Source organism: Mustela putorius, unplaced genomic scaffold (genome assembly GCF_011764305.1).
Source record: "Mustela putorius furo isolate JIRA1106 unplaced genomic scaffold, ASM1176430v1.1 tig00003870_pilon_pilon_pilon, whole genome shotgun sequence".
Classification (NCBI taxonomy): domain Eukaryota; kingdom Metazoa; phylum Chordata; class Mammalia; order Carnivora; family Mustelidae; genus Mustela; species Mustela putorius.
In genome coordinates this window covers 883,159-897,397 of record NW_025422022.1, presented here as the reverse complement: position 1 = coordinate 897,397, position 14,239 = coordinate 883,159, and the positions used below count along the sequence as shown (strand labels likewise).

Sequence of the window (14,239 nt, the reverse complement as noted above, 5' to 3'; positions counted from 1 at the left end):
TGCGGGGCTGCACCCGCTTCCTTTGTTTGGTCCTTGTAACGATGCTCCAAGACAGGGCGCTGCCCCACTTTCCAGCCGAGGAACAGAGGCACAGAGCAGCTTTCCCAAGGAAGCTCAACAAAACAATGAGCACTGGGATCCTGCCAAGGTGTGTCAGACCCCTAGCTGCATCGCAGGTGAGGCTGTGACCTGACAGGTCCAGCTGAAATGTGCCATGGCATGGGAGGGGAGGGCATGACAGGGGGTCAGAGAGCTTGGGAAGAGAGCCAGGGAGAGGAAATGCTTCTAACAGTCCCAGCCTTGATGCTTCAGTCTGGCCAACTCGCATCCCCTCTGTACTCCTGTGCAGCCACGTCCAAGGACTTGAGGATATCCCAGCTTTCGGTCTGATGACCGGAGAGATAAAAAAAGTCCTTTGATGGTTCTTAAGACTCAGAGCTGGGGGATTTTGTCCCAGAGACACAGACTTCATGCTGAGGAAGTTTTATGTTGTTGTTAATAGGCCAGTGATGTGTATAACAGAATCAACATATCAATAGTCCCCAGACAGGTTAATTTCATTCTGTTTAGAATAATGCAGTTACCTCTGTAGATTGTGGTCAGTTCTGTAGACCTTGGGCTCTCCAGTTTAATGTTATTTTAAAAAACAACAGCAACAATAAAACCCACCACTCAGGTCAGTCAGAGTTGCTGTGGCTTCTTTAAATATCTGTTTCAGACAATAATGTATTAGCAATTAGGTGTGGGCCACGTTACAAAAAAAAAAAAAATTATATGAACATTCTAACAGCCATTTTCTTCTTGGGCAATTTCAATGGTGAACAAGTGTGGCTACTGTAGTTGATTCCTAATGAGTTTGATTTTTTTTTTTTTAAGATTTTATTGATTTGAGAGAGAGACAGAGCGTGAGCTGGGGTGGTGGGGGAGAGGGAGAAGCAGAGAGAGACGGAGAAGCAGACTCACCACTGAGCAGGAAGCCCACCATGGGGTTCGATCCCAGCACCCCGAGATCATGACCTGAGCCAAAGGCAGATGGTTAACCAACTGAGCCAGCCAGATGCACCCCTCCTGCCCCCGATCCCCTGCTGACAACTTTTATAACAGTGAAGATACTCAGACCGTTGGATCAAACTTTATCTGTTAACCGTACTATTTCCATGTTCTTTAAAAGTTTTGTAGTATTTTAACCAAGGGGAAAGGCTGTTTGTAAATCAAATTAGCCTATGTTTGCAGAGGGGAAATAAAGATTTAGAAGACCTCAGGAGCTGGAGGGGATCCATGGATAGATAGCTGACGTGCTATCTGTTCTGACTTGTACACAGACCTCAATTTTGCATCTAAATAGGGGAAGAAAGAAAGTTCTGGAAACGCAGGTGGCATAGCATCCCTCAGACATCGAAAGACTTTTCCTTCTCCCTTCAATGCCCCAGCTGGGGACACTGATCCCTCCTCCAAAAAAAAAAGTTGTTTAAATAAGTAACTACTAAGTCCTCATGGTTAAGCTACATATTTTCCTTACAAACTAATAAGGCTTGTGTCCTTTCGGCCATGGGATGGCAGGAAGGAGGTACAAGAGGAGAGTTGAAGTGGGGACGTCCAGGGGTGGGAATGGCCCCAAGGAATACCAGAGAGCACTTCAGTCGCTCAGTCCCCTTTGCACACGCTGCTCTAGGGTCTCTCCTGAGGCAGTTCTCTTTCTTCCAAGCTCGGAAGCCTTCCTCAGTAGACTGGGCGTTCCCACCCATACTGCTGCGTTTTGGTTGGTTGGTTTGGTTTTCTTAGTCAACTTATTTTGGACTATTTTTAGGTTTACAGAAAAGTCGCAAACCTAGTACAGAATTTCTAAATCCCCTGCACTCCGTGTCTTCTATTGTTAATGTATCACCACAAGACCTTTGTCTCACTTGAGAAACTGCCACTGGTACGGCATGGCTAACCGACCCCAGCCTTTCCCTGGATGTCACCAGTCTCTCCATTAATAACTTCCTGTCCCAGGATCCCATCCAGGATCACACTTCCTGGTGAAGCCTCCCTAGCCTCCTTGGGTCTGTGCCTTATTTCTCGTGGCCTTGACCGTCTTGAGGAGCAACGGCCACCCAACAGTGGGTCAGGTCTCCTTTTACTTTTTGAGCTCAAGAGTAGAGAATGACTCCCTGACGACCTGCAGGGAGGGGCCTCAGAGGCTAAATGTGGGACATTTCTGCTCCCAGAAGCGCAGGGAGACCCTGAAGGCTGGGGCATTTCCTTGTTTTGACCTTCCCCGTGAAAGTGCCATGTCAACACCCAGGTTTCCGCAAAACGCTTAACCTTGTGAATGTGGCATTGGAGTCCTTTGGAGTCTGTTCAGAACAGCTTTCAGAGCTGGTCTGAGCCTCGTGAGAAACTCTTTTTCATAACCTTGGAGTTGGTCACATCACTGAGCAAAACACTGTCTCGCTCGGGTTGCAAAGAACTTTGTTCACCGAGACGTACACATACACACGTGTGCATACGCTTATGTCTGCCCTTCTGAAGCACATGCCCTTCTCTACACTCACACGTGTAGTTCTCTTTTGGAGATCGCTGCCCACTAAGTTAGGGAGCTTGAGCTTCTCCTGGCCTCTGAGCAGCGGGTGAGGCAGACAGATCAGACCTTGGACGGGAAGGAACTGCTTATTTTCACATGGCCAGAACCTGATCGGTGCCTCCATCACCTAGAATGTCACTGAGTTTTGAGCTCAGGCAGAGCGGAGTGAGTCTTCCCTGATGACTTATTTGTGCGGATCCTGCCTCTCTGGCGAGAAAGGTTTCATAGTGGCAAGGGACACAGATGGCGTGCCATGGCTCCCCTCCGGCCCCCACGAGGAAATTTGAAGTGCAAAGCTAGTGTCTCTGTGGATATGTTTTCTAACCTGAGGGCCAGACCCTGTCTCCTGGCTTAAAGAAAAGAAAAAAATTGTTTCCCTTGTCATGATGCCCACAACTGGGAACATGCGTGAGTTCGCCTGTCCGGGGTCCTGCCGAGAGGTCACAGGCTCTCTTTCCCTGCAGAGCTGGAGAAGGAGCTTTCCCGGAGGCCCAAGAAAGTCTGCATCGTGAAAGTGGTGGGAACCCGGAACCTGTGGAAAAACATCGTGGTCCTGTGTGTGAACTCGTGAGTCACAAGAGGGACACGGAGAGGGGAGGTGTCCGGGAGAGGCTGGGAAGGAGAGGGGCTGGAGGAGAGAACAGTGGGGCCCTCCTCCTCCCAGAGCTGGATCCTGAATTACAGCCACGCGGGGGCCTTTGGCCAGCCCAAAGAGCTTTGCTCTTTTGCTCTTTACCAAGAGGCCCTGGGTTGAGCCCCAGTATCAGTGTTACCAAGAAGGTCTTTCTCATTTTGACCCACAGCTTAATAACCCCACCCTTCCCTGACCACACAAGGTGGCCTTCACTCAGGGTCAGAGGTCACCTAAGGTGCGGTGGGGTGTTAACCCCCATTTGGTGTTAGAGGCGATGGTGGCGGGGGAAGGCGGGGGGCAGTTACGCACTCAGCTGTGAAAGGCCTCAGGACTGTTGTCCAGGAAAGAGGCCCGTGGTCAAGGCTCTGGTCCAACCGTCCCCACAGCTCTTTCTATCAAAGCAGCGCCATTTAATCGGTTCTCAATATTGGGGTTCCTACTTAATACCCTTGTCCTACATGCGGGGGGACAGAGGCCCTAGGCACACAGTGGGTCAGAGCTGGAGCCCTGATGCCTCAGCCTCCCCACTCACAGCCAGCTCTGGACCCGGCCACCATGCCACTATCCACAGACACTAGCTAGTTAGGCTAATGGGACCATTAAAAACGGAATGACTTCTCCAACTTTTAGTTTGGGGGAAAAAACACAAATTGTGACATAAAGGAGATGGCAAGTTTCCATTTTAATGCTGCTGCTTTGGGGGAAGGGGGATGCCTCTGACCTTGTTCCCTGCTGTGGTCAGAAGACTGCCTTCCTACCAGAACAAAAAGGTAGATTTCCCTGAGACCTCGCTAGGCTGAGCAGCAGAGAAAGTCATCTGGGATCCCCAGAGAGGAACCGAATCTCACCAGTTGCTTGATGATAAAAGGACGACACCACCAGGCCCTCTGCCGAGGATTTCCCACGTGGAAATGAGTTCATTTGGCAAGCGGCAGCCTCCTCCGACGGGGGCAGGGGTCTGTTGCCGTTGACCTTGACGCATCCTCATGGTGTGATAAAAGCACTTTGATTTCCCCAAAGCACGGAAGAGGGGTTGGGAGAGAAGGAAATTTTTAGCTCTGGGATGGCTGCCGAGGGCTGACATCACCAGTGAGCTCTCACGGCTGCCCTCATGGGGCGCCTGCACCTGCAGCTTCCCATGCGGCGGTGGGGGTGGAGGCCCCGGTGCGGTGCGTTCAGAATCCCGTTTCCTTCTTCTGCCTCCGGCGGTCCGGACACACATGTTCCAGCAGGTTTATAGGATTCTCTGGAGGAAGGAAAGAAAGAGGCTTGACCCAGGGCAAAGGAAGGGGAAGAGTGTAAGTTAAGAATGGACACAGAGTCTCCAGGACCAGACGTCTTCACCTGGCCTGACTTGTACAGCTTTCCCAGGGCGTGTGTGTCAGTAGCAGCAGGGTTAAGTCGGTAGTTCTCTGGACGCATCCCCAAGTTTGCAGAACCCCGAGGGCTGAAGGAAGAGCCGAGGCCCAGACAGGCAGGATGTCTTTGAAGTTGTCCGCTCAGTTGACTGGTGCAAGCTGCTTACCCTCCTTAGGCCTTTTTGCCCATCTGTGAAATGGGTCTGACAGGAGCTCCTGGGTGCCCACATGGGATGAACTGAGTTGAGGCATGGGGAGTGCTTTGTCAGGATGGATTTGTTCGCTGGTGTTCGAACGGAAGGCCTCGCTGCTTATGTGGCCCGGCTCTTCTGCTAAAGGGAGGTGAAGGAGAGCGAGCCACCCCCCCCACCCCACCCCCCTGCCAAGAGGGGCCCGCTCTGGTCATGTCTCTGAAGTCCCTCTGCCTCGCGCCTGGTTGTGCACTCACTCGTGGCGAGCGTGTGTCTTCCGGGACATGCTGAGTTGCCGCTCTGGGTCCTGGTCACTGAGCCTTCCCGCCTTTGTCCGCCGGCCCACCGCCCCCTCGGCCGTGCGTCTCCCCACAGGCTGACAGGCTACGGGATCCACCATTGCTTTGCCCGGAGCATGATGGGCCATGAGGTGAAGGTGCCGCTCCTGGAGAATTTCTATGCCGACTACTACACCGTGGCCAGCATCGCCCTGGCGTCCTGCCTGGCCATGTGCTTAGTGGTCAGGCTCCTGGGGCGCAGGGGCGGGCTGCTGCTCTTCATGATTCTCACCGCCCTGGCCTCGCTTCTGCAGCTCGGGCTCCTCAACCGTGAGTGGGTCTGGGGAGTGGATGGGCCGGGGTGAGGAGGGGGGCGAGCGTGGGGGCGGGGAGCTGGCCCGTGACCAAAGCGTATTGGACAGAGCTGGGTGAGACTGGAGAGAAGTTTTCTGTGACCTGAGCTGTTACTCCAGAATCAACAGCTTGAGGAAAGTGCCTTGGGCAGGACTGGAATGACCATGGTGACTGCCCTCGATGGAGTGTGCCCTGTGCTTCCCCCTCACCCCCCCTACCCCCGCCCTGGGGCTGGAACTGGGAGCCTTCCTGGCTACAGGTCATTCCCTGCAAGGGAGGCCCACTGAGTCCTGGTGGTCCAGGCTGTGTCTGTCATAGGTCACGTGAGGAGAAGAACAATGCACTCTCTGGGAGCCTTCCTGGCTATAGGTCATTCCCTGCAAGGGAGGCCCACTGAGTCCTGGTGATCCAGGCTGTGTCTGTCATAGGTCACGTGAGGAGAAGAACAATGCACTCTTTCATGGGACAACAGGGGCCGTTTGACCCCTTGAACTGGAATACTGCTTTTCAGCAGCTCCTCCCAAGTTTATCAGCTTGTGTTTGGGCCAGAGAATTCCTCAGTAAATGCTAAAAATAACACAGAAAAACTAGGGAATCCATGCGGCATACTTGACACGGCTCCTCGCTCTTCATGCATGGAAATAGCACCAGGCGTCCCTCTGACCGGCCTGGAGCGAGACCCCGAAGAGCCAGGCAGCTGAGCCTTCTCTCACTAGGCATGGAGCTCCCTGGGCAGGCTGGGTCCCTGCGGGGAACAGAGGCCACAGATCACTCCCCTCCTGCACAAGGAGAGCCCACCTGAGGGTTGGGACTTGGACTCGAGGCCTATCCAGGTGCAGCACAGACCAGAGCTGCTGACCAAACAGAAAGCCTTCTCCTGCTCCGAGGTGGGAGAGTCAGTGTCCGGAACAGAAGAAAAAGAAAAAACTCAAAACTTTCTCAACCTCGTTGTGCAAACTGGATTAAAGAATAGCTCCTTTCAGCCTTGGGAGCAATTTCCCTAATCTGGTCCTGTTCCTATGCATTCTGCCTCTTGCTGGGAGACAGGTCTTATTTTCAGCTGTGACAAATAAGGAAACAGAGAAGTGGTGTCTGTCCTCTGGCAGGGGCCGCCCAGGCTACCCTTCCAGGGAGCCCTGTGCAAGCTCCTGAACCTTGGGTGCAGGGAGGGGCAGCCCCTTGGGGGTGTCACAGGTGCCCTCCTTGTCCCTGAACAGGAAAGCTCCAGGAACTAGATGCACACAAGAAGCCGTGAGCCTCAGGGCTCAGAGCACACGGAAATGCTGCCTGACGGGTCTGTCCCTGCGGTCCTTGCTGCTCCCTGCAGCACAGACCAGCAGTGACTCGGGGAGAATTGTTCACAAGAAATTAATCCTTCAGCTAGAGGTCTAGCTGTATCGTATCCACAGGTCTCTGTATCCTTCTAACAACTGGCCCGCAGCAGGTGTTGGCCCTGCTCCCCACGGGCCTGGCAGGGGGCAGGGGGCCAATCCAGGCTGGAAGGGAGGTCACGGAGAAGCCAGTCATGGAAAAGCAGGGTAGCGGCTTCATACCTAACAGGCTTTCTTTCCCCCCCCTCTACGCACTGTCTTCACCCGCATCCGCCTGGGGGTCGTCACTTCCGGGGCCGCAGTGATTGGGAAGTACAGCCAGCATCCAGACTCAGGTGAGTCCCGAGGCCTGCACCGTGCACTTGATCGCTTTTTATTGCACCCACGCGGGCCTTTTCGTCAAGACTCACAGACTGTGGTTTCCTTCCCTCTCTCTACCCCTCTCTCCTTATCCTTCAAGAGTTGCAGCTGAAGTTGGCCGTAGGTTGGACACTATAAGCATACATTTGTATTCTCTATTCCCTTTGCCTCTAGAAAGAGCACCTCGTTTCTCAGTCTGTGCCTGGCTTGCACGCATGGCCTCCCCCAACCCCACCCAACCCCCGCTCTGGCCTGCTGCAGCCAGTCTTAGGGGTGGTGCCTGGGTGACATGAGAAACCCCCAGGGAGTGCCGGACACCCTGCTGACTGTGCCGCCAGGGGAAGTTGCTGTCCCCCTTTGTCCATCACAGCAGCTGGCTGCTCTTGGCCACGGGGATGGCGTTGCTGCTGGTCGCACGTGCCTGGCCTGCTCCGAGCCCGTGCTGCCGGGACTGTCTGCTCTGAGGTCCCCTGCATTCAGGATATGCTTTGCAGGGAACTGGGCTGTGCCCCAAATGTATAACCCCAACCGCATGCCCGTGCTCTGTGCTAGATGCTGCCTGGCTGTGCGGTCAGACTCTGGTGCCTTTGGCAGGGTGCTCAGATGGGTTGAGCACTGTCCCTCCAGGCCATAAATTCTTCTGTTGAGTTATTAGAGTTTTTGTTCTCTTTAGTCCAACCTGGCATACCCTGTCCTGTGCTTTGGATGGGTCAAACCTAAGGCCAGGGTAGCCAGAGCTCTCTGGAGGCGGAGGCCTTTTTCCTCCAGAGGCTGGGATAGAAGGGACATTGCTAGAATCCCAGGGGAGACCGCCAGCCTCCCCTCAGCCAGGCACGGCCTGCGGCCTCTGGAATCTGGAATCCGCGTGCGCTCCAGCCTTCCCGGCCCACAGGCAATCACGGGAACCCCCAACAACATCTTCTACCAAGAGGGTCTGACCCGTTACACCTAGAAGTGCTCCTCGGTCTCCAGAGGGAACTGAGTGGCCCACGCTGCACCCCGAACTGGGAAGGGGGAAGGGGAAGACCCCTTGTGGGGGCCTAGTCCCTCCCCCATCCCTTGGCCCGCTGCTGTCTCTGCACCCCTCCCATCACCTGCCTTGCCAGCCTCCTTTCCCGCCCTTCTGCCCGCCCCCCTCACTGTCTCCCTCCGATTCCCCTTCAGGTATGAGTGACAGCGTCAAGGACAAGTTCTCCATCACGTTTTCCATCGTGGGCATGTTCGCCTCCCACGCGGTGGGAAGCCTCAGTGTATTCTTCTGTGCCGAGATCACCCCCACGGTCATCAGGTAGGTCACGGGAGGGGCCCCGCCTGCACCTTCTCCCTAGGACTCAGGAGAGGGCTGGGTGTGGAGCGAGGCTCCTGTGGAATGAACCAGCATCAGTTGTGTCCTGCCCTGGCCTCCGGACCAGGGTGCAGCATACGTGCCGGGCATGTCCGGCCTTCAGCGGGAGAGCTTTGCCTTGACTCTGAGGCAACCGAGAGTCAGCTGAGAGCTTGACCCCGGGCTCCGCCCAGGCAAGGAGCCAGAGGAGCAGGGAGCAGGGAGCTTTTCAGGGTGCAGAAAGCCCTGTACGTTTCCATCTGAAAGGGGGTGTTACCTGGGGCTTAACTACTCTTGTCTTAGCTCAGGGAGTAAGGCCTGATCCTTTCTTGGTGCTAGTCCCAGATAGTGGTACCTGGCTGGTACCTACCCTTTGATTTTATTAAGATTACAGCATAATAAAAGAGTTTGCCTTCAGTTAAAAGGGCATCACTTAACTACGGAATCATGTCATTTTCCTGGTAATTACTGTTTGTGACTTACAGAAGGGCTCACTGTGATTGACATCACACTGAACTTGGCATGGGAATATCATTAGCCTTGCTAACACACATGCTTTTCGAACATATAAACTGTGAATAAATTAGGCAGTTATTCAGCTGTGAAAGAAAACCCAGAAGTCAGCATGACAACACCCGTCCACCCTGACTTTCCCACGCGGTCAGACAAGAGAGCCCAGTACAGGTCAAGGCGGGACTCGTGCAGACTAATTATTTTAGACCCTCGGGTGCTGGGTAGGGCTTTGGGCAAAGGCAGGTAGGTTCATGGACTTTCTCTTCCCACATTTCCAGGAGTCATGCTGACAAGAGAAATTTCACATGACCTCATTTTGCTTCATTCTCCCAGATTTTTACAATGCGTGCCAAGTCTGAAGGCTACTCAGTGCCTGTGGAATAAGATGCCAAGGGATGGTATATGTAAGAAAAAAAGCAATTAAATGCCAAGTAATTCACCCTATACCGACCCTCTCCTAAGCCGAAGGGAAGAAAAAAGCCTGAACCTTATTTCATGCTCGAGGCTGCAAAATGTCTCAAGCAGACAGCATCTCCCTCCGTGTCCTTTCTTTACGTAGTTAAAATTTCCTTCCTTGACCAAAGAATCCAGCAAGGAGGGTTCTTTCATTAAAGCAGAGGTCAAGATCGGATCCCTGGCTTTCCCGCTGGTCTCCCCATAGATTGGCATTATTGTGGACCTTTCTCTAGGGGCCGCCACCCCTTAACTGTGCTGGGGTGGACCTCATTAGTCATTGTTAGATTTTGCTTAACAAGCGAAACGGAAGGAAATACACTATCCTCTTCCTCTTTGATGCAGACCTGCCAAGATCATTTGGGGATAGAAATTCAACAAATACATTCTTCGATTTGGCTTGCCAAGATGACACACTAGAAAAAATATCTGACCTTTGGTGCTGTTCTTGTACTCGGAGAGGGATGAAAGGAAACCGAGGCCAACGGGGGTCTCCGGCCAGGAGGGAAGGGGTCCTCGAGTCACCCCTGCACCCCGCCCCTTCCGCGGCCCGGCTCTTTCTTGCAGACACACTCTGGGACAGTTCCTGCAGAGTCCCCTCCCCCTCCTTCACACAGCTGAATCCCAGATAAACGAGGGTGAGCGGCCTGGGGTGTGCGAGCTTTCCCTTTTACTCACTGAAGTGTAACTGACATACAATATTCCATGAGCTTCATTTTTCTTAATACAAAATGAAGCTTTTTCTACAAGGCTTTATTAAAGACATCCCTCCTGACCCAGAACCAGTAGCCCAGGGGAAGATGCCTGGATTCACTAAGGAGGAGCAAATAGGAGGATGAGAACTTTTTCGTACAGAGGCTCGTGGAAATCCGGTGTCCTGGAATGACACACTCACTAGGGTCTGACGAATGTGATCATGGTGTCACGAGATCCCATCCAGACTCTCTGTTGCAGAGAAGTGCTTCCCTCCCACCCAGGCCTGGTCTGGATGGCGTCACTGGTTCGCTTCCTGAGGCTTCGGGACTCGGGTGTCTCTGCAGGCTGACGGGGAGGACCCTGTGTCTGCAGCAGCTCTGCCCTTGGGCTTAGTTAGAAGTGCCCCCGGGACCCGGTTCATCTAGAAGCAGGGGGTGTTTTTTTGGTGCAGGACCATCTTTTCTCTGCAGTGTCCCTCTGGCGCCTGTGAGGACATCACCTATCTCCTCACCCTTCAGCAAAGTTCAGAGATGAGACAGATGCCGGTGATCACAAGCCCATTTCATTGTCCGGCAGCTCCACACAGGCTCCCTCCAAGCCCCTAGGCCTTGGCTGTTAATGCTCTGGTCTGTCTGAGCTCAGCTGCTCCTTCCTGATATCTTCTACTTCCTCTCCTTTGCGCTGTCCTACTCCTTTCTCTAAAAACTTCTTTCTTGGAATTTGCCTTCTCTGAGAACTTCGTTCTGAGTGATTCCTCCCTATTCATGCCTCAGGACTAAGAACCTGGGCCCTGCTGTCCTCCCCTCTAAAGGTGCCTCAGGATCAGGCACCAAGGACAAAGATGGCCTGTGTAATGGGACATGTGGAGTCTATTTAACTTTTTAAAGATTTGTGTCTTAAATATATATATTATATACATAGACACACACACATACACACTACCACCAACAACAAATGCTAAGGTCAAGGAGACACAGCACACAGGCTTGGCGTTCCACAGCAGGACAAAAAGCAAAGCATAGAGAATGTGGCCTCGAGCCTCAGATTTGGATCTGGACGTGAGAGCAGGTGGCTGTGTGTGTGACCGCAGAGGTCACTTTTCTCCATGTGGCCTTAGGCAAGTCTTTCAGCCAGACTTCATCTCTTTGCCCTAACATGAGACAAGTTATAACTGACAGCCTTGTCACAAACAGGGTAGTGATGCTGGGGGGAGAAGGAGTCTGTCCAGAGGATCCAGCCTCAATGATGACAATGGATATTATTAACTATTCCTACCCGAGTATTGCTGGCAGTTATATTATTTCTGCAAAACTGGCACAAAAATTTGTTAATCCTTGACTTCACAGAAGTGGAGTCAAGACAAATTAAGTAAAACGGAAGAGGAAGTGAGAAATGGGAGGTTTGTTCTGTTTAAACACAAGATGCTCGGTATTCCCATGTTTAAAGGAATGATTTGAAGATTGTGGAATTCTAAATTTAAGCTTACGACTTCTAATAGTAAGTCTGCCTGTGTATCGGCTTTTGTATCCTTAATTTAGATATTATTACTAGAGAAATAAAGATATCCGGTGGATATTAAAATTTTCTGTGCTCCTCATGCACAGGGAGGCAAAATTTGCCTGTACATTTTTTATCTGTAAATTGAGCCCGCTGCCTGCTCTGATATTTACACGTAGGTACATGCTGCCCTCTAGTGACAGTTTAAAGAAAAGCAAGACATGCACAGAGTGCATTTTAGGGGAGGAAAGAAAGGTAAGCACTTGAGAGCCAAACACAAAATAAGGACTCCATTCTCCAGAGATTTCAAAAAGACAACACAAAGCCAAGAATGGTATACCAAATTCTTTTAAAGGTTCCTAACCTTACTGAATAATTTCAAGGCATTCTTGACAGAAAAGCAAACAGAAAATTGCTTTTGTAAAAAAACACATAAAGAAATATTGCATATTATATATGCACATGTACGTAGACTGCATTTTATTTATACACACACACGTGCACAGATACTTCCGTGAGCTGTCTAATCCTACCATAAATATATTTGACATGAATTATTAATGTCTCATTTTGGGTTATGACGCGAGACTTTGTCCCATGCTGACTTCTGCTGCCTTGACCGTGACTGTTTGCACCCTTCCCCATGGGTCCGTGGAACCGCCCATCCTGTAAGTTAACTCATGTGTGGACTTTGTATGCACTAAGTCTCCCTCTGCTTGTCAGTGCCGTCCACATGTAGTGACAGGAAGGTCCCATGGAAGTCCAGAAGATTGCAGAGAAAAGGATGTCTTACTGGTAGTCAGGCCCCAAGGAAACACATCCATTAACCCTGGCATCCGTCTGTCTCTCGCTACATCTTGTGGCTTCTCAAGGGGCCAGAATGACCGAAAAGACAAAGGGGCTATTTTAGGTGTCCGTGTTCTTGGTTCCTATCCCATCACTCTTCCTGATGGTCATCTATTTTTAACCCGCCCCATTCATTCCGGTGAGCTGACCTTCCTACCTAGGAAGCCAGCATAATCCATGAGCATCCAATATTTATTAAGCATAAATACGTGTTGGTTGATATTCTAGAAAATAATCCTTGCCCTTGGCAAGCTCATAGACTAAATAAAGACGGTAGGCATATGAAGAAATACTAACAGAAAGGTGCAGTGTCTTCAGAAGGTGGTCTGGGACTGTCTGCCTGTATCTGGGGGATGCCTCCCCCCGCCAAAAAAAATATTGCTATTCCTTACTTGTGTTCCCTTGATGGCCCAGTAGCACAACGGTGTGGCTCCTCTACAGTCCTTCCTGTCTCTCCCTTGGCAAAAGGCTTTCTAACACATGGGACCAGTGACACGTCCCAGTCTGGGTGAGAGGTGGCTGTCTTCTTCCATATCTAAGGCTAGGAAATTCCATCACTCACTGTGTGTACTAGTTATCTATTGCTGTGTAACAATTATCCCAAAACTTAGTGGCTTAAAAGAACACCAGCTTGTTGTCTCACAGTGTCTGTGAGCAGGAATTGGCAAGGCCTAGCTGGGCCTTCTGCTTCAGGATCTCCCATGGGCTTCAGTCAGCCAGGGTAGCATCGGACTTCAAGCTCATTCAGGACTTGGTCTTCATGTGTTCGTGCTGCTAAACCAGAATACCACAGACTGGGTGGCTTATAAACAACAGTAATTTATTTCTGGGGGCTGCAAGTCCAAGATCAAGGCGTCCACAGATTTGGTGTTTGGTTGGCCTGCTTCCTGGTTTATCAGTGGCCATCCTTCCTCTATCCCTTTGGGATTCCATGTCCTCACGTGGTGGAGGGGTGAGGGAGCTCTCTGGGGTGCCTTTTCTAAGGCACCTTATCACCTCCTAAACCAGATCTAATCACCTCCCGCAGTTCCCGGCCTCCTGACACCATCACACTGAAGATTAGGAGCTCAACATAGGAATTGGGGTGGATGGGGGGGACAGACATTCTCACCAAAACATAGGGTTCAGTTCCTCACTATTGGACTGAGATCATCAGTTCCCTGCTGGCTGGAGGTCACCCTAGATCCCTGCCACGTGGAGTATAACAACATCACAGCTTGCTTCATTAGAGCCAGCATGAGAATCTGCTAGAAGTCAGTCTTTTCGTAACCTAATCATGGAAGGGACATCTCATTACCTTTGCCATATTTTGTTGGTGAAAAGCAAATTGCTACATCCAGCTCACATTCAAGATACAAAAGTATGAACGCTTGGAGGTGTGACTCATTGAGGCCGTTTTAGCAATCAGCTGGTCCCTACCCCCGAAAGTCTCTTCAGTCTGTGAGGGACCCACAGACACAAGCACAAAAAGCAGGCAGGGGTTGGGGGGCTGCAGGGAGCACACTGGAGGGACGGGGCCCCCAGGAAGGATGTGTACATGCGAGGAAGCCACGGCAGGGAGCGAGGCTTCGTTCTGAAGGGACAGTGAGCAGGAGCAGGGGCCCCTGGAAGGAGAAGGGGGTGGTGGTGCTGAGAGGCAGCTTCAGGAGGCCCAGGTGCAGGGTGTGGATGGGGAGGCCCGGGGAAGGAGGAAGAGGAAGGACCAGAGCGGCACCACAGGCTCCGCCCACCTTTAGGTCTCCGTCATCCCTGGAGGCTCTGGACCACCTTCTCGTCATCCTCCCAGCGCTTGACCTTGCTCGGCCCGGGCCCGCCGTCGCTGCCTGGTGCTCCCCGGA

At 52.0% G+C, this 14,239-nt stretch overlaps 1 protein-coding gene and 1 long non-coding RNA gene across 2 annotated transcripts in view; one reads left to right on the top strand and one right to left on the bottom strand.

Annotated features, from left to right (window-relative positions):
- The window catches only part of SLC22A23 (solute carrier family 22 member 23), a 171,812-nt gene that overhangs the window by 148,434 nt on the left and 9,139 nt on the right, over nt 1-14,239 (top strand). The window contains exons 6-9 of the mRNA XM_045067025.1: nt 3,031-3,133; nt 5,125-5,357; nt 7,015-7,047; nt 8,237-8,360. Of these exons, the coding sequence (XP_044922960.1) occupies nt 3,031-3,133; nt 5,125-5,357; nt 7,015-7,047; nt 8,237-8,360 (493 nt within the window). The remainder of the gene's footprint in view (nt 1-3,030; nt 3,134-5,124; nt 5,358-7,014; nt 7,048-8,236; nt 8,361-14,239) is intronic.
- PSMG4 overlaps nt 3,864-14,239 on the bottom strand; it is a 36,097-nt gene continuing 25,721 nt past the window's right edge. The window contains exon 3 of the long non-coding RNA XR_006602603.1: nt 3,864-4,446. This is a non-coding gene — a long non-coding RNA (proteasome assembly chaperone 4). The remainder of the gene's footprint in view (nt 4,447-14,239) is intronic.